At 40.3% G+C, this 25142-nt stretch overlaps 2 protein-coding genes and 1 long non-coding RNA gene across 8 annotated transcripts in view; 2 read left to right on the top strand and 1 right to left on the bottom strand.

Moving 5' to 3' along the window:
* Nucleotides 1-1803: 1803 nt before the first annotated feature.
* DTD2 (D-aminoacyl-tRNA deacylase 2) lies at nt 1804-10679 on the bottom strand. Of its 6 annotated transcripts, none has more exons than XM_066997245.1 (5): nt 10434-10679; nt 9790-9911; nt 6741-6807; nt 4144-4213; nt 1804-2156 (listed from the first exon to the last, which is right to left on the bottom strand). In XM_066997245.1, the coding sequence occupies exons 1-5, from the start codon at nt 10590-10592 to the stop codon at nt 1831-1833; spliced, it is 744 nt and encodes a 247-aa protein (XP_066853346.1). In that variant the 5' UTR covers nt 10593-10679; the 3' UTR covers nt 1804-1830. The 6 variants fall into 6 exon arrangements, with proteins under 6 accessions (XP_066853346.1, XP_066853349.1, XP_066853350.1 ...); XM_066997248.1 differs by lacking the exon at nt 9790-9911 and adding an exon at nt 7187-8046 and having other exon boundaries at nt 10434-10564; XM_066997249.1 differs by lacking the exons at nt 6741-6807; nt 10434-10679 and adding exons at nt 7187-7320; nt 7419-8046 and having other exon boundaries at nt 9790-9866.
* Nucleotides 10614-20219, top strand: LOC136790866 (uncharacterized). Its single transcript, XR_010831659.1, has 2 exons — nt 10614-19105; nt 19471-20219. It is a non-coding gene; the product is annotated as an uncharacterized lncRNA (long non-coding RNA).
* Nucleotides 20220-24157: 3938 nt separating this feature from the next.
* The window catches only part of NUBPL (NUBP iron-sulfur cluster assembly factor, mitochondrial), a 91860-nt gene continuing 90875 nt past the window's right edge, over nt 24158-25142 (top strand). The window contains exon 1 of the mRNA XM_048058710.2: nt 24158-24511. Coding sequence (XP_047914667.1) covers nt 24428-24511 — 84 coding nt within the window. The 5' untranslated portion in view covers nt 24158-24427. The remainder of the gene's footprint in view (nt 24512-25142) is intronic.

Genomic DNA, 25142 nt, shown 5'->3' with positions numbered 1-25142 from the left:
GGCCCACAACAGAAAGAGGAATAAAAACAGTTCTCTCAAGCAGACAAATCATAAAGAATCTGTACTAGTTATTCGTATCAGGACAATCTTATTTAAATGCCTCTAAGAAGAATTTAGAATACAATTCGTATTGTGTCTGTCATAAAGGTTAATTATTAATGAATAAATACGTAATCTGGGACCTAGCTAATATTTCCAGCCCATTTATGTGAATAGATGTTTTCAACTGTGAGAATACCCAGTGCCAGGAACTGAACATCCTTAGGTATTTCAGAATTACTAACTGTACACATTATATTAATCTGAAAAATCCTATTACTCTCGTATCAAAACTATGAGCTTTATACCCGTTCAGAGAATGTGATTCTCATAGTATAGCTTGAGCTTGCAGATCACCCCTTCAGCTATGTTTTATTAAAAATAAGGATAAGGACAAAATATTTGTAAATACTGATCCACGATGCACAAGCAGGCATGCACACTAAGCATGAGGTTTTACATCTTTTCCAGAATAATTTATTTTTAAACTGGAATTCTGGATAATTGCTGTAAACCATATAGATGTCTAATTTCACTTTGAAACCTTTTAAATTACTGACTTAAAAAAACGTGATGCAGTAGCAAAGGAGAAACTTGGCTCAGGTTATGTGAACTTGAATCAGTTTTGAACTTGCCACGTTTTAATGTAACCGTTTCGTTCCCACTGCCTTGTGACACAGAATTTGCCATTGCTATCTTAATGCCATCTGTTAATAATATTCATTACAATACTGCAGAGGAGTCAGCTGGGATTAGGACCCCAAATGGGCTAGCACAGTGTATATAAGAAATATAAGCTCGTCTCTGCCTCAGATTCAGTATATAAAAAGGTGAAATGAAATCGCACAGGCAGAAAGAACAATGAAGATGATGGCATATGTTGTAGCATTTTTATTTTTGTCTTCATTTTAAAATTCCAGTCCTTTTCCTGAGGCTCTGTTATGAAAGAACTGAATAGACAACAAGATGAAGGTAACAAGGACACAGAACAAGTTACAGCAAGCAGCCCGTCAAAAGCACATCTGAGGACATTCAGAGCGCAACCTTCCAGAAAGCAATTCAGTGGTACTGCCCTGACTTCAGTTTCTAGATGTGCCTTGCTATTTCTTACTGCCAGCTCTGTACAGGCTGTCTTATTCAGTCCTATGTTTAGTCCTAGTGCTACCTGAAAGTCCTGCCTCTACATATGCTGGATGAGGGGGGGCAGCCTTTGATATTTAGTAGCTACTATCTGAAAGGCTAAAAATTCAGTGAATTTGTGCTTTCACTATCTTTGTGAACTAGAAAGCATTTCTATTTTATAGATGGAAAGCAGAAAGGCAATAATTAAGTATCTGACTCAGGAAATTGGGTAACAAATAATTACAGCTACAGCATTCTTTCTTTTTAATCCATAAACTTTCCTTCCTCAAGTGTACTTTACCACAGCTAATACAGTAATATTTTGTCGTTATTTTGAAGTAACAAATGTATGCATGACCTTACTAGTAAAATTCCATCCAAAAAACAAAAAAAAAAAGGCAAAAACCCCTTCCAAATGAGACATTTTCATTGGATCAATCCTAATTATTTTAAGAATCCTTCAGGTGAGTATATACGTAAAACACACGCTCATTATTGCAAAGCAGTCTAAGGCATCCTTCTATTTAATGGGATTAGTAACACCAGCACAGATGAGTGAATGTCCTTCTTATAGTGTATCTCCCAAACCATTTAAGTACATTAATACTTAGAAATGAAAAAAGACAACAGCTACAGCCAGTACTGTATCCAGGATATCATTTATTTTTTTCAGAATTCAACCAAATGAGTGTAAGGTCCATTTGTATCCAGTTTTAACACCTGTCTGTTTCCATATGTGCCATACTTGACAAGAACACCGGCTTCCATGCATTTGGCATTGGCAGCCAGTTCCTTTTCACATAAAGTCACAAACTGAGAATAAAGTTCCAGCCCTTTTTCTTTTTCAATGTTTGCATGGTACTGCATCTTTCTTCCCTTCAGCTTACCACCCAGGGTAGCCTGTGGTATGATGAGCACATTGCCTGGTAAATCAAGGACAGATACGTACTCTCCACTTTCATTTTCACTTAATTTTACATTCAACAGCGTGTTGACTGCAAATAAAAATAAAACAAAAATTAGTGGAACTAAAGTAAATTAACCTGGCCCTAATATAACATCATAAAACAAGATTTAAGATTCATCAAGATACTGCAAGATAGGACAAATGATTGAGGTAAAAGAAGCTAACAGAACAGAAACATGGACAGTCGAAAAATACTATTAACCAGCTAAGATGTCAGAGTATTGTGAAGAATATGAAGGATATTTATATGAATATAATACATCTAAAGAGTTATTTGAGGGGGATGGTGGCTGTCTGTCTGAAATCATATAGTTTATTATAGTTGGAGCTCCCCAAAGGAGCCCGGGATTCAATTAGTGACCCTAAATTTGTTGTGTGGTACTCAGGCAACATTTACAGAACCCTGTACGTTGTAGGAGATAAGACCATCTTTGGTGCACTCTGGAGATGTTTCTGTCCTGACTTTCTTTTCATTCTGGTTGGAGTAGTTTGCAGCCGGATCCAACGTCTAACTGATACTGCTGAAGCCCCAGGCTCAGCACTTAGGTCTCATGTGGAGTGAGTGCCCTTCAGCCTTCCACTTGGAGATGTGCAGTTGTCAGCTTGTCTTTTGAGAGAGGAGGCAGGCAGGAAGGTCAGAGATGCAATTTAACCCACAAACTGCAATGTGTAAACTTGCAAACAGACTTGTTGCATTTACTAGCATCATATTTTCCAGTGTTTTTACAACAAATCAAATAATTCCCCCCAAATGTCCTCCAACTCTTTAAAACCTGTGAGGGTACTAGTCATCTCATTGAAGTCTAAATGACAACAAAAACTCATTTAAACAGTTTCAAAACATACTAGGAAAAAATATTCTATACGACAGACACACACCTAAGGAGGATGGTGGTAGACGAATCTCTTAATAGGAAACAGAACTTTCTTTTACTGGCCTGTTTCAGCTGCCACACAGCTGAAAATGTGATTATTCTGAAGTATCACCCACATGAAACTCCCACGACCACAAAATCAATTTTCATATCATGCTGTTTTAAATACAGTCAAAGATTTCAACTTAGTTTAGCATCACAGAAAGGCTGTGCCCTTGAACACCAAGAGCTGCTCTCAGCATTTTCAATAGCACCTGTGCTTGCACACTGCCAGGTCTTTCTGCTGGTCCCAGCATGTAGCCTGAAATAGACTACTGCTATATGACCTTTTGTGAAACTACCACTATCAGCAAGCCACAAAAAAGGGGCATTTTTATCTGGAACATGCATCATCATTGGATTCTCCAGGCAACCCAGTGCTACTGATGGAAGAAAAGAGGGTGAAGAAATGAAATAAGAGTTAAAGAAAAACAAAAAAACAATTCAAAACTACATTGAACGAAGGCAGACAAAAATCACTACCATTTGACCTTATTCACAGCATCATCTCCACTTGAATGTAAATGTTCAAGTGCATGCAGAGAAGACAGAAAGAATACAGATATTGCTGTTATCACTTGTGAACCAGAAGGCTGCACTTGAAAGACTGACAGGGTATGTAGTATCTCTGAAATGAGATGGGAAGGACAGTTTAGAGTTTAGTTATCCACCCAACTCCCTCTACTGGCTATACTTTTAAATATCCTGCACATACACTGAGATCAGAATTAAAATACCTCTTAAATCAAGCCGTGAATTACTTGGAAACACTCTTCTCTAAGTTCAGTTCTGTCCTGGACTGAAGCTGTTGCCCGATACATGTAATATGTAAAACAGTAGGTGTTGCACTTTCTCTGTTATCATTCTGTGTGAATTGATTTTCTAACAGGTTGATCATGAGCAGGCAGACAGAGAAAGAGATACAGACAGCTGTCAAATGAAATATGACCAACCAAGCTGTTCTTTCAGCCAGCAGATTGATTTGGATTGGTACTATTTGATGGCTTTTTGACTTCTAGCCTAAACAGTTGCTGCCTTCTCTGCCTCTATCACTTAATTCTTTTTCAAGCAGTGCAAGAATTTATAAAGGTTATATCATACCAATTTTTGGAACAAGATCTTCATCAGCACCTTTGAAGAAGCATATGTAGATAACAAGCCCTCTCCGGATCTATGAAAGATTACAGAGAAATATATCAGTGTTTCTCACTGCCTACCACGCAGGCTTATTATTTAATCTGGTATAAAAAAATTACGAAACTACACGACAACAAAGTTCCCAAAAGCAGTCTTAGTTACTTCCTATATCTTCAGACATCAAATTTACAGGCTTATGGAAGCTTATGAAATGCATGCTGATTATCTGCACAACGCTGCTACACACAATTAAGCCAATTCATTAGCTCCATGTGAAGCCAAGTTTAGTTAGAATGTAGCACATATAGTATTACTGTACACAAGGTGACAAATGAATTAGAGTAATTAAATACAGAATAGGAAATAATTTAAGCTTTTTATCTATTAAGCATACAGATAAAATATTTTTGAGTATGAATTATAAGTATTTCCAAATATGAAATACGACAAATACCATGGGATTTGTCATTGAACTGTATTACATTTTGATGTTAAAACTAACCCAGTGCAGGATAATTCTGACAAAACACAAAGTCTGTTAATTAGATTTAAATATGATGACTGCTTTAAATATGATGACCAGCAATTACGAAGCTGTTCAGAACATTATAAAGTTATCAAAAATATAATTTATCAGTTTGGGTGAAATCTTTTTGATGAAATGGGACCTTTCCCTTGATTTGTACAGAGTAAAGGATATGCCACATCTTTAGAATTCAAAGAGACCAGTTTTAAGAGCTACCTGTTTGAGGAAGGAATTAGGTCTGTACTGAGGAGAAAGCATAGGGCTATTCCTTGGTAGCTTTTTTACTCCCTGGTTTAATTCACAAAGAATACATGTGCCAAACTGTGCTTTATTAAGATAAATGATAGGCTCTGCAGCCAACAGCAATGCTGTGTCATGACCAAGTATATGTGAATGTTTTAAGCTTTTTGGGAAAAAAAAAGAAAAGAAACAAAACAAAAAAACAGGAGGCATACAATATCCACATGCACTCAATATCCAAAATAACCCCATCCAACCCTCTCACCACTGCTTTGTCAAGAATAAGTATCCTTACATTCCTATTAGAAGGAAAATAAACATCAGCTTATAGTAACTAAGAAATACTACCTAAGAGATACTAACTAGACGGGGCAGGAAGAATTCATTACTGTCAATGTTATCAAAGTAAAATGATAAGAAATATGAAGAGTTTCTTAAAAATAAAAAAAGAAGAAGAAAAATCTCAACACTTTCTCTTCCTTTCTCTTTTTATTTACTCTCTCTCTTTTCTTTGAAAGATAAAGGTTTTTGGTAACAAAAATTATACACATGAGGTTTATCCTTTTGTTATTGTGGAGATTGAACAAAATGCTCAAGGCAATGACTGATGAGAGCTATGCTTTCTTAACTATTTTTCTAGTTACTAACTTCTCGAAAAAGAGAATATTCTTTGTAGCTGAAATGTCACACACAGAGATTCTCTCGAAAGCTATAAAAGGCTCCTTTCAAAACTAATTTCGACTGCTGCAGAATATTATACAGCTTTCCATTCCCAAATGATTGCCATATTTCATAAACACTGTAAGAAATTTGATGGCCTGAACCTCAAATGGCATTTCAAACTCTCTCTTCAAATTAAGGAGAGAAATACAGGCTGCCAAAGGTTAGATAGTCTTATATATTTAGCTAAATGTTAGTTCCAGAAACAGACTACCATCAAGATATTAATAAAGAATAATAATGCACACATACCTACTAATAAAAAAATCTTTAAGAAGTAGGTAAAATACATTTACATTGTATATATCCTACCACTGAATTAGAAATAAGCAACTATGCTATACTGCACACCTCACAGATTATTCTGAGACTTGTGATAGTCTCTGTGCAATTTCACATATGGAAGTAACAATATTCTGCAAGAAGCTCATTTAAAAAGACAAAAAGGTAAATAAAGTGACATTTAGAAGTCCTACGGCCAGATAGCTAGAAACACTAATTATTTTTCAGCCTCTCTCATGATTAGCTGCCTAATTTTGAATATACTTTTTATCACAAAATGAGACATACTGGTTTCAGTGTCTCACAGCAATTAGACAGGAGATTCTATTTTTATTGCATGTTTATGATTTCTAGAACACTTTGCAGCCATGTTACGGTTGAAATTTATGGTTTAAACTGTGATTGAACACTATTTACAACATGTTCAACCACATTTCAACCTCCTGTTATATTTTAAATTCTTTAATTTTCTTAACTGAGTAGATGTAAAACTGCATGCAATTTCAAGAGCTAACCTAACGTTAATGCACGTCAGTCCTCAGATCTTGCACCAATGTTTCAGATGTCCTAAGACATCTAAGACATGTTGCCAGTTAAGAAACAGGAACAGGTAAACCTTTTGAACCAAAGCAAAACCATTGCCAATGCTGAAGGTCCTCTGTTACCTAATGAAGTCTAGCTGACAGCTCTTCAGAGCTATATTTAACTCCGTTAAAGTCAAGCAAAACAACACAAATTAGAAGGTTACAAATTCAACATGCTGATAAGCAAACAACCACTGCAAAGAACTTACATAGTGACATGCAGGCAGTTGGGCAGGGAAATTGTGCTGTGTGGATTTGCTGTTATCAGTAAAATGCCTACATAAATAAACCAGCAAAGCAAGTTACTCTGCAACACAGGCATTTACGATACAACTGTCCCAAGTAATCATCTGACCAGGCAACCTGCATCAGGAAGGGCTGAAGTACCCAGCCCCTACGGCCGTCCATCCAGCCTCAGCAACCTCAGCTGCCTCCGAATGTCCTTTTTAGCTTTTTGGCAGGATCAACAAATAACTAAGACCTCCCCCCACCCTCCTAACATTCACCTGTTTTTTGCAGGAATTCATTAGCAAAACATAAATATATTCTGCAAAATGTCATCTCAACATGCTTTTCAGCGAAATGTAATGCAATTGATAATGAAGACAGAGGTGCTTTGCAATCCACAGAAAGCCAGTTTGCAAAACTAACTTACATGAATTATTCTTTGACATTTCTGCTTCCAGTTCAGAGTCACTACCTGTTGAGAAGCTTTATTCATATTTCATCCATTCTGCTGCATCAAAGAGAGACTGCATAATCTACCACGGGCTGGAGAACAACCTGCACCTGGTATTTTGCACCGTTTGGTATCTTAACCGGAAGACAAATCAGGGAAATAAGATAGGGGCAGGATGGGTTTCATTGCAGTAAGTGTAGGTACTTACACGTTTTAGCTGAATAGTCATTTTACATTTTTTTTTTCTCCCACAGTTGTGAAATACTCCAAATCTCATCTCATTCTTCTCCTATGTTTAGAAGGGGAGTTCCTTTTCTTTCCTCCAAAGTATTTTGCTATATACATAAACGTTTAACGGATCCTATCTCACCAACATTTCTTCATAAACAAGGCATCCCATCTCTGGTAATCCTCAGCAGGTCAGAAAAATACAATCATGAGAATATAATGAAGAGCAATACAGATACAATGTACGCACCTAGCCTTCTTCCAGATAAAGAACGTTCAGTCTAAAGTTCCTAAAGTACCTGCAGGGGTCTTTTAAAGCCCAGAAGCTATTCAAAGCCACCTACCTAATGTGCTATTTATAGTACACGAGAAGTTTCTCAAGGTCGGGACCTACTTTTAAGTTGTTACAGGTCACTAGGCATGCACTGGTTTACACTAATAATAGTTTACAAGGTCTGTATTTCTTTATTTTTGGACTCGTGCACATATATGGACAGTTGCATTATCCTACGAGAAAGTATGAGAAGCAACAATTCCTTTTAATGACCTCTAAAGCCGTCATACTGAAGAAACCATGAAGTTTCCATAGCTTGTTACAACAGATTTCCCTTAAAAAAAAAAAAAAAAGGAGAGATTCATAAGTACCAATGACAAATATTATTAATTTTCATGTCTAAAAAATATCTGCTGCTCATGCTGGCCAAATCTCATGCAGATTCCTTCAGTGCGGTTACTTTTTTCAGCTCTATTACTTTCCCAATGATTTTGGTTAAGACATTTAAAATTTCAAGTAAGAGATATAAACAGCGTAAATCTGTTTAAATTATGTCGTTAAATTACTGCCTCGTAACAGATTTATTCATAATATATGAAAACCAAAACATATGCCTCTTTTTGGACAGTTGGAAAGACAGCAAGCACAATGACATTTCTGCTTTTACCTACAATTATTTCCAAGATTAGAAAGCTAGAAACAGGGTATTTCTAAAGTTAATTTACGCTGTGCCTAGCAACCTTCACTATATTCCTTATACCGAGAGGCTAATAAGGCCTTCAACCAAACATGACATCTGTGAGATGACACACATTTTCTTTAAGCAAAAGTTCTGGCTTTCCAGACCAGACTGTACAAAGTAGGTCTTAAAGATCCATCAGCCTCTTTTGAACAAGGAGAGAAACATTTCAAGAACTATGTGAAAGTCATACAGTGGAAAGACCGAGGGACAGAAATTTTGTATTTCGACTCACTTCAGGTTTGTTGAATAAACTCATAAGCCTTTTAAACATACCACAATCTTTACCTTAAAAAAGTTATATGAATTAGTACATTTAGCCTCTTAAGACAAAAGACCAAACTAAAAAAACATAAAGGCTAAATGGTTGAGACCTATACGAATAATTTATTCTAGTGTAGCTAATGCATAAACAGCGACAACGGCAGGACGCACCCCAAATGGCAGCCTTCATGCTTTGGTAAATAGCCCTGGCCACTACGTACGCTGCCTAGCCCTAGGAGTCTAGAGGCCTACCTACCTTCCCCAAAATATGACTATGGGAATAAAAGGGGAAAATGACAATGTTTCCCTTGAGCTTCATTTTCGGTTACTGGTCTGGCAAAAATAAAAATCAGAACTACTGCTACCGCAGTCACATGGCCTTTCTTCTTTGAGTGCACAGCATCACACAATTAATGAGGTACAAACTCAGAGGCAGTTTGAAATCTTTTGTTGCAAAAGCTATTTTGCTACCAAAATTATACTGATTTACTATCATTATTTCATAAAACCACTTATATTATGAATTTAAAAAACACTTTTTGCCTGAAATAAACAAAAATACAGACATCTCTCTGAAAAGAGGTTCACAGCCCCAAAAATCTTCCATTATCCTATTGTTAAAATTAAGCCTTTTTTTTTTTTTCCTGATTTTTCTTTGCCTGGGTGGTGGAGGGAGAAGAAAGAGAGAGGTTTGAGGAATGACCACTGCTGCAGAGAAGACAGTGGCACTGAAGATCCACCAGGCACCTTGCTTGCTTTGACAGATGGATGGGGTATTTTCACATTACACGTTTTCCTGTTAGTTTTTTTCCTGGCAAGGTATTGAGGGTCTGCAGGGGTGGCCTCTGCAGGAGGAGGTCCCAGGCCAGTTAGCTCCACGGCAGACCCACTGCAGGACACACCTGAGCCCACCTCTGTGAGACTGTATTTAAGACAGGGCAGAAAATGGCAGCGAGGGAACACAAACATCACAGGAGTAGGAGGTGCTCCATGGCGGAGCAGCCATGCTCCTGAAGGGGATCCCCATGCTGACGCGTAGGAAAAGAGCAAGAAGGAGTGGTAGGAGAAACCGACCCCGAGCTGCCACGTCCCTTGTCCCGTCGTGAAGGCACTGAGCGTAACCTGTGCTGACAACACGTGGGTAGGAGAGGACCCAGGAGTGGAGACTGGGTGAGGTGTCTGAAATGAAATTTAGCCTGTCAAAAGAGAAGGGATGTCCTCCCGTGTCTCTAGATGTTTTGTTTTTTTTTTTTTCCTCTCCTCCCAATACCCAAACTGCTATGCGTTTGATAATTATCATATCACCAAGCTAAGTCCGTTTTGCCTATGACAGCAACTGGCAAGCGATTTCCCCGCCTATTCTGACCCACTAGTTTTCTCGCTCCCTTCCTCCCTCCTTGGGCCAGGGAGCTGCTATAGGGGTGCCACGGGGCCACCCCTCGCCCAGGGCTCGCTTACACCCCAGAAACTCTCTGAGGGATGAATTTACGCAGAAACAGCCCACAGGTTTTGAAGAGAGAGACAAAAAGCCAGCCTCGTGAGGCCGCAGAGCAGTTACCACGAGGACTACACATCTGATTGACCGCGGCTGGCGACGAGAAGCGGCACCGAGAGCTGCTCTCCGCCTGGAGCGCCCTCTCTACAGCCGGCCTCATCCTCCTGTCCTGCCCGCCACCGGGGGAAGAAGGGCCGAGCCCTGAGCCCTGCGAGCCCATTACCTCCACCCACTCGGCCTCGGCGCCGTTCTCGGGCGGCCGCACCTGCAGCCGAGCGGACAGGCACTGCTGCAGCATGGCTCGGGCCAGCACCGGCCGCGCCGCCGCCATGTCGGGCCCAGCGTCCCCCGGCGAGAGGCGGCCGGCGGCGGGGCGCCGCATGAGGGAGGCGGCGGCGGGGCGCGGCCCGGGGGCCGGGCGAGGAGCCGGGGCCGGGCCGCGGCGGGCCCCGGCAGCGGCGGCTCCGTTCCTTTTACGAGTGAGCGACGCCGGGGCCCTGCCGCGGGGTGACCGCCCCTGTCGCGGGGCGCTCGGGTCGCGGCTGCTCGGGTGGTTGGCGTAAAAGCGAGGAAGCAGGGTGGGCCTTGCTACGAATCGAAGAGAGTCAGTGAGCGCTCTGCCCTTTACAAAAGGGAAAACGGGGCTTGTGGTTTGTCAGCTCTCCCTAAAGAGGGGACAGGTAGCGAGGACGCGAGGGTACAGCTTCAGAACCAAGTACTGCAGCTCGTGCTTAACAGTGCCGTGCAGCTAGCAGGCAGCTGCTTGTTGTTGTTTTGTTTTGTTTGAGTGGATGAGAAATACAAAAATCTGCTTATCTTGTGGGGGAACGCGGCGTGCTTGGGGTAAGACTAGCATGCTGTGTAGTTTCTGCATGAGAACGAAAGACCGTGGCTTACCGGCCTAAATACTGCTTGTCACTCCTTTAAAAACAAGTAGTGTTTATTTGAGTTGATGGAGGTCCCATGCCGGAGCCCTACTTTTCAGCAATGCTGTTTCAGAGCAGAGGGAACAGAAGAAAACACAGTTATACAAAAGGGGGCTGTGTAGGTAGGGTCCAGAATTAGGACCCAAAGAAAAATGCACAGCTCTGAAATGAGCATCCATAACAAATTAGAAAAGTTAAGAGTATTGCAACTGTTTTTTCTATTATCCTTCAGGCTTCTGGCTACATGTCGTGACGTTCATCGAACAGCTGCTAAATCAGAAGTTCTGCCTTCCTCCCATCCGTGAATTCTGACAGACAGGTTTCGAATAACCTTGTCTCAAGCAAAGTCAGGACAGAGTGATGCAGGATGCAGTTCCTCTGAATTCCTTTTAAGACTGAAGATTTTACTTTCAAATTTTTTTTTTAAGGTAAAACCTAGCAACATCGGTAAGAAACTGAATTTTATTACCTGGCCTCAGTCATCAAGTAAGATTACTGCAGTTAACTGTTGCACAGCAAGGGGCAATATGCACTCATTAAATAGCCATTGTTACACATAGGGGCATATTCAACTAATGTTATTTTAAAATAACGTTCTCTTTTGCATTAGGGTTCTGTGAGGTTGCTTGTTCTAAAGCAAACCTTTATGGAAGAAGAGGAATTCTCACTAGGTGGTTAGTGGATAAACTAGCTCATTTTTGCTAGCTGTAGGGTATTGTTAAGTATGAGCTATTTTTATTTAAACTCAGCTAATTTTATTTAAAATGCCTTCTGCTCATTTACTCTAAAGCTGTTTCCCCAGACTCATTAAGAAGAACTTAATGAGGTAGAAAACCATTTAAAATGATTTTTTTCATATATATTTGTGATATAAATTGATTCCTAAGGAAAATAGATATTATTACAGTCTATGAGCAAATTATATAAGAAGAATATAAAGGGATATTAAGATACAAGGATATTAATTGTTCTTTGTTGTGATACCATTATTTATGCCAGGCTTTGATGCAGAACATTTATTCACATGTATGTTTTAAAAATATGCTTGTGAACCAGTGCATAGAAAAAATAGTATGCTATCATTGTTTGTGTAATTCTTGATCTGATTATGTCAGATTTTCCTTGGAAAAACAAATTCATTTTGTTGTAACACATCTTGCATTTCTTGAATCTTGTTGGGCCACAGTTAGGTGGAAGATCTTGTTTGTAAGCCAAAGAGTGGGGTAAATATATATTGGTTAAATTTTGAAGTTTGGATTAAATTTGGATTATTTTTTTTACAGAAACAAACATCTGGACATCTAGAGAGTATATCAGTTATTATATCAAAGACATTTTCATGCATTTTTTGGATTTGATAGCAGTCCCAAAGTATTTATTGTATATTCTCTACTTTTCCTACCTGCAGCAGAGAAGTATGTATTTTGAGACTGGCTGTATCCAGAAGACATGTCTTATTATTTTCACATCAGTTCTGTTCAAGAGGGGCAGATGGCAGTATGAACCATTTATCACAAACTTCAGTGGACATGCATTTTTCCTTATCCTTAGTGTTAATGGTCATACATATTTCATGTGCATTTAATGGAATGTCTTATTTTGTGAAGAGAGGGGGCGGTGCTGGGAGCTCTGCCTCTGCTGGTACTCAGGTTTCTCCTGTTTATCAGAGGATGAAATGCTAGAGGTCTTTCAGGACCAAAATGATCTCAAATTGTCCTGTATTCTTCCCTAGGGATGATTTTTTTTGTTAGTAATAACTTCGGTGTTACATGCCGCTCGGCAGGGGCAGTAGCTGACTGGAACTTTGAAGAGACAAGATGCGTCTTAGAAGTTGTTCCTCTCTCTATGGTGTTTGAAACCCTAATCAAAGGTTTTTCAAGCAGCTATCACATCAACAGAGTACCCCTAGGTAGTGTCATCTGTCTTGAAGAGAAACTATATAAAGCTGCAGCCTGGTACTTACAGATTCACAGATTCACAGATTTCTCTAGGTTGGAAGAGACCTCAAGATCATCGAGTCCAACCTCCGACCTAACACTAAGTACTCCACTAAACCATATCCCTAAGCTCTACATCTAAACGTCTTTTAAAGACCTCCAGGGATGGTGACTCCACCACCTCCCTGGGCAGCCTGTTCCAATGCTTAATAACCCTTTCGGTAAAGAAGTACTTCCTAACATCCAACCTAAAACTCCCCTGTCGCAACTTTAGCCCATTCCCCCTCGTCCTGTCACTAGGCACGTGGGAGAATAGACCAACCCCCACCTCTCTACAGCCTCCTTTCAGGTAACTGTAGAGAGCGATGAGGTCGCCCCTGAGCCTCCTCTTCTCCAGGCTGAACAAGCCCAGCTCCCTCAGCCGCTCCTCGTAAGACTTGTAAATACTTAGATAGCAAAGATACAAAATAGGTTATATCTTGGTAGAATTGCCTCTCGTGGGACAGACATAGCTGAAAGGGCACAGAGTGTCAAGGAAAGAATTATATTTAAATGTTCCATTTTATCCATTGTCCAGTGTGGAACTCTCTCTTCGCACATGTACAGAGAGAAGAAAAAAAAAAAAAAAGAGAAGTAGCAGGGCATGCATAGGGAAAGAAAGAGTACTTACTTAAATTACTTAGAAACATTTAGTAAGGAATCACAGGTGGATGCTTCTACTGCTGTGAATGTTGAGACAGAACTGATGGATTCTGCTGTGACAGCTAGTAAAGGTTGCTGTTAGAAGACTTTCATCATCACAGATGACCAGGAAAGTGAAATTTGCAGCAATGAAATGGCAAATCTTCATCACATGAGATAGAGAATATAATAAAAAGTAACTTGTAAAGTGAGATTAATGTTTAAAGCATATTTGCTTGCTTACCATGATTACCTAAAGGAAGTAGGAACGTTATTAATCATGGTTTCTTTCTCTACATGTGCCATGCGTATTCATTTGCCTGTGGTATTTAACTATTGTACTTTCACCTGTTTGGGTGTCTACTGCACCAAACATTTGTCTCTGCATGACTGACAGACATTAATTGTAAAGGGACTTCTGTTGATTCCATTGAAGCAGGATACAGAGCAGTGGGAGTAGCCTACTTACGTATGTACCATGCGGTCTAATTTTAACACCTTCTACTGGTTAGAAGCAGTACAGTATTTTATTTTTTTTTTTCACAGAACTGAGCTGATCTGATAAGATACCTGTCCTGAACTTGTGTTGTACAGAGCCAACCCTGGGTTTTAACATAGCCCTCTCAATTCTGGAATTCAGAGGGATATTGTATGGAGCTACCCAACTGTCTCTGGAAGGAGTCGCACAAAGGTGAGCAGTTTTCTGCTCTGGTTTAGGAATGGTAGAGACTGATCCCTGTGGGCATATTCATGTGTCTTTGCACTTGCTCCCCCAGTCCCTGAACTTGGTATCTGGGGTTCTGCTTAGCATGAGTGCATGGAAACAACTTGGATGTAGGACAGTAATTGAACCAATGAGCCCTTCCACAGTGGCAGAGACACCTCCAGCAGCGCGGAGGGAATAAGCACCCACCCAGCCATGAAAGGCTAGCTCTGCAATCACAGGGCCTAGACCAACTGGGAGGAGTACAAGTGCTGAAAAAGAGGCTGCAACTGTGCAGGCCATTTGTTATCGCTGAACAAGCTCAGTATTTCCACTTAGGCCATCTGTTATCTGTATAACTCGGCTTCAGTTTCTTGTGCCCCATATGGAAATTCTGGCCACGTAGGTCCTGCAATTTTTATGTCCTGCATTCAGGGCTGGTTCAGTGCAGACCCCAGGTGACTCCAAGTGTTTGTGCTGTGCTCCACAGCCCCTTTATTATTGGTCCACATTATGCTGGATACCATCCTCTGGCTGTGCCATATGAAGGACTTAAAATCTGTTCCCCTGCAAGGTGCTTCTATGTTACCTCTCTTCACCTCATAAATGCTTTTGCAATAGCAATTATTACTAGAGAGGTGCATTTTAATACCGTAATACCAAAAATAATGCCATTTCTCTCATTTTCAGTGAGAGTTTGGTGGTAGTTTGAGGATATTCCTATAGAAAAAATACATGAACATCTTTTACGAGCTGGAACTTGAATTTTGCATGTTTTCAACAGATGCCATGTATAAAATTACCAGAGTATTGGCATAAAACCTTATGTTATTATTAAAAAAAAATAGATGAATTGAGACATGGCTCTTTTTACTCCTTTGACAAACACTGTGAAAGGTCATTTATTATTCTCTATGTACCTGAAGGACTCCTTGCCTCCAGTTACTGTTGAGTGTGCTGGCATAATCAGGCTGTATGTCTTTTTTTTTTTTTTTTGGCATTTATATGTATGGCTTTCAAATAAAACTCTTACCACAGCTTCAGGCCAAAAGCTTTTTCTCCTTGAGCCACAGCTCCTATCATTTTTTCTCCTCAGGCATACTGATCCTTAGCTAGTCAGGAAAGCATGCACACAAATGATAGGTCATTAGGAAAGTCTCTGAATAACAAACCTCTGAAGTCATCCCAAGTGCTATTTGCCATGCATCATGATAAAAACTGGGAAAGTCTGAGGAGGCACTAATTATATGCTTGGTCTGTCATTTATCAGTTGCTGAAGCTGTTGTTTCCAGAACACAACAACCTCTTTTTCAGCATCATTCAACAAGATTGCCAAAGCTCAGTAAACCAAGCAAGGCTGACAAATTTCAGCATTTAATTCTCTTCAGTGGAAAATCATTGTATTACAAAACAAACAGGTATCTCTTTTTGCCATAACATGGCGTCACACGAAGATACAGTAATGTTGGTCTACAGGCTTGTCTTAAAATTGTATTTTGGAAACTCATTCCATTAAAAGAGAACAAAAGGCAGATGTAGTAACTGTACAACTTTCATCTACAATCAGCCTTTCATTTTTAATGATTTGTCTCAGTTAATGCAATACTGTATATAATCCTTTCATGATTTTAACCAACATAAGTAGCAGGTGATCTTGTTTCCCCTCTGGTCTTGTGGAAAAAAAAAAGAGATAAATAATAGAAGACTGTAAATTCTAATGAATATTCATTGAGTCAAATAAGATAATAGATCATGTGTCAAGAAATAATGTGGCTTCCTGCTATGAATTCCAGTGTGGCTTAACATATTTCAAAGACCTTCCAGTGTCAAGAATTGTTTTTTAATATTTAATTTTCACACTTCCTTAAAGCATAGATTTTTCAATGCATGTTTCTGAACTCATTGGGGGTGAGATGATTTCTTTACTATTTGATACCTCAGAAACACTGCAATGATGAAAAGGACATTTTTCATATAATCTTTGATTTTTTTAAGCAGCCAAAGGGTCACACTTTCTTTCTTCTACAATAGATGCTAAATAGCTGCTACAGAGTGGAAGGAAAACACTTTATCTTCAATATTTGATGTTTTAACAGGATGGAAAAAAATGGTATTTGGTATATTTTTTTTCTAAAACAGCTTTTAATTTCACAGATAATTTTTGGAACTGCTGGAGGCTTATATGTATATGAGTAACAGGGTAAAACAATTACTCTGTAACTTGGGATATTTTAATATCAATTAAAGATATTTAATCTTTCCCTGGATACTCTGTTGTCCATAGGGCAAAAAATAATCGTTTCTTCATAGTGACAATCTGAGTGAGATTCATGTCCAGATTAAAGCAACTTCATTTTGGTGCCCACAAATAAATTGTAGTGCAAATATGAGGTGTTTTAGCTCCTGTCACAGAAAATGCATCTAATTCACTCTGAGGCTTAGAGAAGGACTCAGCGCACCTTCAGGTAAATCTCTAGGCTACATCAGGAAGTTCATCAATAGCAGGAAATATTCTTGGACACTGTAACTCATCTTTGCTTTTAATGGTTCCTGTCACGCTTTTGGCCAGGGTTAACTCACTGCTATAAAATTTCTGGTCCCAATTTAGCAACTAAGGTTGGCCAGAGCCCATCTTCAAGAGGTTGGTTGCATGATGCCACGCTGCTTTGGACAGTGAGATAATTTTTATAAGATGAACATGGGGTTTCTGTGCTGACTGGCATCAGTGGCAGAGAACAATCCCAGGCACATTTAATTTAGCACTGTAGATGTAGCTACGGTCATCAGTCAGCTGAAGAGTTCTCTAAATACCATCAGCTACAGAAATAGATGCCTATGCTTAGACAACTATTTCAAATGTCTTCATACCTACCTGTCTTTACAAGTCTTAAACTGAATCTCTCCTTCAGTGATTTCAGTAGTCTGGTGAGACTGGCAGTACAGCTTATGTCTGGGAGCTCAGAGCTGAAAGCATGTTTACCGCTATGTGGGGATGTGAAAGGGTGCAGAAGTAAAGGGTACAAGTTGCTGAGCCAGGACTGTATCAGCTTTTAGACTGTTGTGTCACTCTGGATCTCTGGGCAATACCACCCCATGCGGTTTGCCTGTTCTATGCAGCACTGCTGGGACCAGGGAGGCAATTCTGAGGTGCTGATATTTGACATGTTGAGAGGTAGTAGTAACTGAGGGTCAGAATGGGGCGTGAGGGATATTCGAGACTACTTTTTTCCATGAAATCAGAGCATCTTTGATACAGTTGTTTGGTACTTCTGACGTGTTTTGTCTATTATGCTTTATCAGTCCTGTCCAAAATAAGCATGGAGCATGAATGAGGAGAGCCCTTTGGGGAAGGGATTGTGTTTCCCAAGCCATTTGAAATGCACAGGTACCTGATTTTGACTTGATTCTGACTGGGCTTTGGATACTGTCACAGCACCAGCGTGAAGTAACAGGAAAAATACCAAGGAGAGAGAAAGTGACTTATAAAAAAAGTAATAAAAATCCATATTACATTCTGTTTACCTTGTAAGGCCTTATTTAACTTTTGTCATAAAAAACATTTGTGCTTTTTGGCAATAGTAGCAAAGTTTGAGTTACACAGAGCAGACTGTCAAAAACTGTATTGCTCCCATTCAAGTACAAGCATCTGAAGAGTGAAATACAATTGCTTGTCAGTACATGGCAACATTACAGGAGCTGAAAAGTAAATGAAAAAAAATCTGGCCGAGGCCATAGATAAGGTTTAGGCTGACAGAACTTACTACTTTCACTTGGAGTTTGGAGTTTCTCAGCAGCAGCGCTGCAGGACATGGCTTTGCCTCATCTCCCTGATGCATCTTGTCTGTCGCTGCGTGTGTGGGGATGAGGCTGATCTCTTCCCTTAGGGGGAGCAGAGCAAAAAGCCTTGAGTAGCAGCCCTCAAGGTCTGAGAAATACAGCAATTTTTGTGGGGAACTGAAAAGTTACTGAATGGGCCAGAAGTTCAAGCACTGTAGTACTTGTATATGGACAGTTGGAGCTGTCCTGATGATGAAAATATCTCAAGCCATTTTGCTCCGAGTTGGTCTTGGAGGGTGGTAGCAAATGCAGAGCTGCCTGATCCCTACTGGTATAGGCATGTGTTCATTGGGGTATGACTTGAAACTAGTTTGGCTGCTTCCCTCACCACTATTAAGAGGATGGTCCAGACATCATTGCTCTGAGTGGCTAAAAATAACATTCAATTTCAAGAATAGATGGATTAATATCCATTTCTTTTTCTGTCATTCTCTCTAGAATATAGCGCTGAGTCCTCTTATATAAACATGTTTATACCTATACGTGTGTATGTGTATTATTAGCCATTACAGAGCCTTTCAAAGTTTGCTGTATTAAAGAAAAAAATCGTTTTTAATGCTTATATGATAGGCTTTTTATAATAGGATTTTAATTCCCCTGATTATCACAGCAGCCTGGCTCTTTGCTAGTCTACTCCTGGTCTAAATTCATCTTGAATATGGGAGATCAGAAGTAGATATACAGGATTTCAGATGGGATTTCACCATGTCCAGTTCAACTGAATCAACAGCATCCTGTCTCTAGGAGAAACAGTATTTCTGCAATATTCTTCGATACAAGAGCAAAGAGGAAAGATGTTCTGTTCTGAAAGGTCAGATTGCATAACGTAATTCAAAAGATAGTATTAGAGGATATTGCTTGATACATTTTGAAAGCAACTCAGATAAATGAAGTCTAAGTACTGTAATGGACAGAATGTTAAATGTGTGAAAGGGACGGTGATAGCATCTGTAATAATAGACATTTCAGTGGTATGCATGCTCTAGCATTGGATCCATATATAGGTATTACGGGACATTAAAAAAGTAAAATGTTTAGTTTAATATCTAGTAAAACTTCTGATAATTAGCACTAGAAAACTATCATGCAGAATAAATGTGAATATGTACCTAATTAAAGTGCCTAAGTACGGAAAATACAATTATACAACTGACCTTGCTATCCTTTAAATGCCAGTTATCCATGACTACGGGTATGACCGTGACTCAGTAGGTGACAGAGCAAGACAGAGATCAGACAGAACAGCTGAAGCCAATGAAACCTCCTTTCTGTAATGGCTTTCGTAAGTCCTAAGTGTCAGCTAATATGCCAAGCACTGAATTCAATAATCACTTCGTGTCAAAACAATTTTGTATTTTCTATCAATAGTACCTCTATTTCCTGTAATACTGTTATATTTCCTCATTCCAAAGCTTGATTAAATTGGTATTTTAAAGGGTACAGTGCAGTCCTTTAGTGGCAGTAATTAGAAGAATATAAATTAAATTTATTTCTGTGAGAGTTGATTTTTAGACCTTACTTTCAAGATCCATAGGCCAGGAGCTTTCATGATTGATTCACTAGAAAATTGTTTATGTCTGAGTCCATTACAACGAGAGACCTACTTAACTTTGTTGTAGGAAACTGGACCGAGTCCCTCTTCTTCTTATGCCCTGGGAGCTGGGATGGAAAAGAAATCAAAAATATATTTTGTGAACCGAGAGGAACTTGCTTCTTGTATACGTTAAACTTCAAAGGTGCTTTGGTTTAGGCTGTATTTTCCTTGGTCTAAGCTTGCTATAAAGGAGAAAACAGGCAAGTTATAAACATGCCTATCTTAACTGTCTATGCAAGGAATGTCAGCTCTGTTCTGCCTAAAGAAACCTGCTGTTTGGCGTTACAAGATGTTAGCGTAATTAAAAATCTGAGGAACTATCTTTTTTTTTTTTTTTTTTTTTAAATTTTGGATAAGTAATAGTAACACTTGAGCACAGAAGATTAGAGATCAGGAACTTTAGATTATATTCATGGACCTGCCTCTGGCTGAATGCAAAACCATGAAGAAGAATTGCTTTCCTTCATGGTTGTGGATTAACGAGAGAAACAAGCATTCCAAGCATCAGCTGCTCTGCCTTCACAGTTGTGGAGTGCCTCATATTTTTACATGTAGTGCTTCAAAACAATGTAAAAAGCATTCTTGGAGCACATTTATTTTCAGCTGAGATTGGCCCCTGCACACTGAAACAATCTGGAACAGGTTGCTACTGGCATAATTGTCTAAGTGGTCTATATACACCCAAAGTACTGTTGGTACCCTTTTGAAACGTCTTGCGCTGCTAATGTGCTGGGAATGATGAGATAAGTATTTAATGGCCACAGACCAAAACTGAATTGGTTTGGAACATGAGCCAGACTTTAAAAATAATTAGTAAATACAAAACCCAGTAAAAGTTGATGTAGTTTCTCAATTAGCCTCATTGTTCAAATTGGATTAATTTGCTGTACAAAACTAATTTAAGCTCTGGGTTCTGATGTTAACAGAAATACTTCCTGTAAAACACAAGTTTATTATTGAGAAAATGAATGAAGGGCAGAATTAAAATGATTTCAGAAACTGAAATTGTGCCTGAATGCCATTAAGACTCAGTGAGAGCAGCGGTGTCAGGTGGTTTACTGAAACTTGAGGGTAGTGAACATTTTAATTCTATTTGTGTATGATGTCTAGTACAAAAGGATGCCTTCTACCACTTCAGTTGCAATTTATCGGCACTACTGAAAAAAGGAAGGAAAGGAAGGAAGGCAAGGGAGGATAGAGAAGAAAGAAAGGGTGGAAAGAAGAAGGGAAGGGAAGCAAAGGGAAGAGGAGGGAAGGGGGAAAGTGTCAGCTTTCCTTCAATGTTTGTAAAACATGGCAAAGAATAGGAAAACTTTTTGAAGAAAAAGTCATCAAAGCCTTTGTTTTCCTCTTTATGTATGGAAATACCATTAATTGGAGATAGTTACATTCACGCAAGGAGTATATACACCTAGGAAAAATTATGTGCTTTTGTTACTGAAGGGTGTATTCAACAAATCTCATAATTTTCTGCACTACTTGCTCAAGGCTGGAAAAATTGCTGTAATATCAGTTGCATTTTCCCTGCGATGTGGCTGTTACTATAGTGCACAATATTAACCTGAAGAACTTGATGACTGACTTCAGAAAAATGTGGCTATAATTTAAATAAGGTTTTCATCTCCTCTTGACTGTGAAGGACTGCACTGATTACAATGTACAAAAGTAATACACAAACTAAATTGGGCTCAATTCTGCCAGACCTTCTTCCTCATTTTGCAAACCAGGACTGAAGCAGAGAACTTAAGTTTGGCAAAGCATTCACATACAATCAAACTAGTTTTGTGGTCTTATATTTACTAGAAATATTAATGCACATAATAAAGAAAAATTATTAAATTCTTACTGTTTCTTCTATGATTTTATTGTGCTTGCCAGTATGTTGCAGTTTCAAGTATTACTATTTATTGTGAACAAAACATTGCTTCTTAAATAAGGAACTATTCCATATATTATCACAGGTAAACCTCACTTTGTTTACACAAATATTTGAAATCAGAATCTGTTTAAATCCCTTGGGTGAAATTAACTTTGCAGTGCGTGGGCATAACTGCCTCAATGTCAGTTGCAGGCCCTGATACCTAAGCCTGGCAGGAAGAAGATGCACAAAGAGAAATAGGGGAAATAGCATGAGTGACAAGGACTCTCCTCAAACATACCAAGCCAATGCTGGATGAGATCATGTGGTTTGGTATCAAGTAAAGTAGCAAAAAGTAAATTAGCAAAAAAGTAAAAAAGTTTCTTTAACTTGTATGAGGAGCAGAGCAACGACCAAGGAAAGAACTCACATTGGTAATTGTTTCATAATTTTCTTTTTTTTTTTTTTTTTTTTACAGCTTGCCTGTTGTCATCACCCCACAGGGGAATGATAGAGTCTGAGAATGACACGAGGGCAGCTGTAGCTTGAAATGTTTACTTATGCCTAAAGAACAGGTTATCAATTTGCATAAAAAAATAAATATTGTGTTTTTCATTTTGTTGAACTATTGAAAAATCCAATATGGAATTTTGGAAGGATACAGAGATTGTCTGTGGTTTCCATAAAGACTCATGTCTGGCAGTAAGATCATCGTTAATTTTTGGTTGCATTTTCCTGGACTCATATTTTAGCACTGTTGGTGAACTGTAATGGATGATGTCACACAAACAAGGTACACCATTACTTTAAAGTGTTAAAACTTAAATAGAAAGCCAAAAGCAATTATGGTATTTTGGAGATGCTTCTTTATTTCAGAGCAAATTTAATCTTTCTCATGGCCATTTCTTCATTTCATATTCAAGACAACCTACTGCCATATTAGCTCCTGTACTATTGCCAAAGCGGTGCTAAAAGAAAAGAAATTAATAAAGATATTGAAAACTGTTCTTTCTTAGGTGGCCGTTTGGAAAACTCTTTCAGCTTACTTTTCTAAAAATCAATTTTATTTTGTGCTCGATCAGAGTTTTCAAAAAAAAAATAAAATGTGAGGACTGTTGCAGTTGGTGTTAGAGCTATTCTCAGAACCAAAGAGTATACTATGGATTTTTTGCTCTTTTTTTTTTTTCCTTAGTATAGACTTTATAGGGATGGATAGGTAAACTGTATGCCTACCAGTGATCCTGCATTGATGATTTCATTTCTGCGATATGCATAGTATTTTGCGCTTTAACACTGCCTCTAACCACTCAAGGTAGGAAAAATAATTATGCATATTTCTTGCAAGGAAAAAGGTAACATGGTTTCCTAGGGCAGTGAAGAAAAGGCCCGTGAGGTAGATCTTTAATATAGTTTAAAAATTAAGTGACTCATTGGTTTTCAGTATTCTTTTGCATTTTGGTTTGGCACTAGGGTGAATTACTGGGAAACAATTTGACCTCTTCAAGTATGTGTGCTAGCTATGCAAAATATGCTCAAATGGTTACAGCAAAAATGAAAGGCTGAATGACAATCACTTAAAGGATAGCAAAAATTGTATTTTTATCACTGTAATTTTTCTCTGGCTGCTGAGCACTGGAAGAAGCCTCTGGAAATGGTGGCCTTTAGCAAAATGCCTGATTAGTGCTTTTAATAATACAAGCCGAAAATAATATTAAATGAGTGATGAAAATTCTGCGCAGTGTGAAAGGGAGGCGGTGTTTATTGTAATAACATTTTAACCTGATGTAAGATCCCCTGATCCGTTACATATTACAACAGATACCAACAAAGGACACCACACTGTATTTTACCTTTGAGAACTAATGGCCTGAAACTGCTGAGGTCTGAATTATTTCAATACTACCACCTAGATGAATAAGGACGATTCATGGAATCGTTGAGAACAAATTGCATCAAACCCATCACATTTCCTTTTACAACATGGTTATGAGCCTTGTAGACGGGAGAGAAGCAGTTGCTGCTGCTCATCTTAAAGCTTTAAACAAAACTCCTGTGATGCAAGGAACAGAAATGTGGTTTTGGTGAAAGCTGTAGGATAGGTGTATGCTGGTTGGAAGACCAAAACCCTAAGGAGAACAATTAGCAGTGCTTCTGAATTAATATTACTAAGACAAGTAAGTGGTACTGGTCCTGGCTGAACGTCTATTTGTTCTTTTAACTAATGACACAAATGCTTAGCTGGAACATAGTTATTGTATTTGATGATGACGGAAACCATGGAGGGACCAAGATCTTGGCCAGCCACTTTGGAGATGAAGATCGGACTTGGAAAAACTACTGACAAACTGAAGAAACGCCGTTAAGTGTAAAAAGGAAAAACAAATCAAATCCCCCCAAACCCCAACCCCTGCGAGGCGGGCCGCAGCAGCCCGCCGGGGCACCCCGGCTCGGCCCAGCCAGGCCGAGGCGATGTTCCCTTCCGTGCCGCTTGTAACCACGGCGGGCTGGCAGCGGGGACCAGCCGGGACCCCCTGAGGGGTCTCCTCCCTTCCCGGGAGGGCCGTGAGGAGGCCTCGGGGGGCAGGCGGCCATGCCGGGCCGTGCCGGCCGCTGGGGGCGGGCCGAGGCGCGGCGCGACGGCGCCATCTCAGCGCGCCCGGCGGGGAGGCGGCAGCAGCCCCATGGCCGCCGCCTGGTGCCGGGTGCTGCGCGCTGCCCGCGTCCCCTGCCGCGGGGCTCGCGCCGCTTCGTCCTCCGGCTCCGCGGTGAGTGAAGCGGGAGCTCCCCGCCCAGCGGCTCAGCTCGGGGAGCGGGCCCGCCCGCCTCCGGGGCTCGGGGCGGGGGCGCCCGCCGCGCTGCCCGGCACGCCGAGGGGAGCGGAGCTGGGTGAGACCCGCCGGGCGCTGCTGCGGAGCCCCGGCCGGCGCAAGCTGGGGGCTGCCGCGGCGTGTGGGGGCTCCCGGAGCGAGGGGGAATAGGGGGCGGTGCCCCTAAATCGGAGCGCCGGGCAGCAAGAGGGGTGGTGCGGAGCCGCCGGCACAGCCCCAGCTGCGGGAAGCGGCGGGTGCTGGCGGGCTCCTGTGCTGCCGGCAGCTCGCCTTCTGCGCTGCCAGCTCCGCTCGCTGTGCCCGCGGCGCTGCCAGGTGAAAGGCCGCTGGGTCCCGGCACGGCGGCTCTCGTTTTCGTGACCCGGTGAGGAAAACGCAGGTGGGCTCTGGCCGCCGGGTGTGCTGCTCCTGGTGGAGTAACAGCTCGTCCAAGCAGGTGTGTGGGGCGCGGTTTTGGCTGCAGGGATACTCAGGGAAAGGCTGATTGCCCTGAGGACCTCGAAAATCAAATAATCTGAAGCTGGTTTTCAAAACCTGAACAGGGTTTTAGTTTAGTTTACTGCAAGCC

This window comes from Anser cygnoides, chromosome 5, assembly GCF_040182565.1.
Source record: "Anser cygnoides isolate HZ-2024a breed goose chromosome 5, Taihu_goose_T2T_genome, whole genome shotgun sequence".
NCBI classification, from domain to species: Eukaryota; Metazoa; Chordata; class Aves; order Anseriformes; family Anatidae; genus Anser; species Anser cygnoides.
This window is presented reverse-complemented; position numbering and strand designations above follow the sequence as displayed.

What these genes read in the sequence shown, in the direction of transcription:
- DTD2 (XM_066997245.1), bottom strand. Translation starts at nt 10,592, where the DNA reads ATGCGGCGCCCCGCCGCCGGCCGCCTCTCGCCGGGGGACGCTGGGCCC. An exon ending in AAGGGACGTGGCAGCTCGGG is followed by an intron (nt 6,808 to 9,789) that starts GTCGGTTTCTCC and finishes TTATTTATGTAG; the next exon opens with GCATTTTACTGATAACAGCA. An exon ending in AACTGCCTGCATGTCACTAT is followed by an intron (nt 4,214 to 6,740) that starts GTAAGTTCTTTG and finishes AATCTTTCATAG; the next exon opens with ATCCGGAGAGGGCTTGTTAT.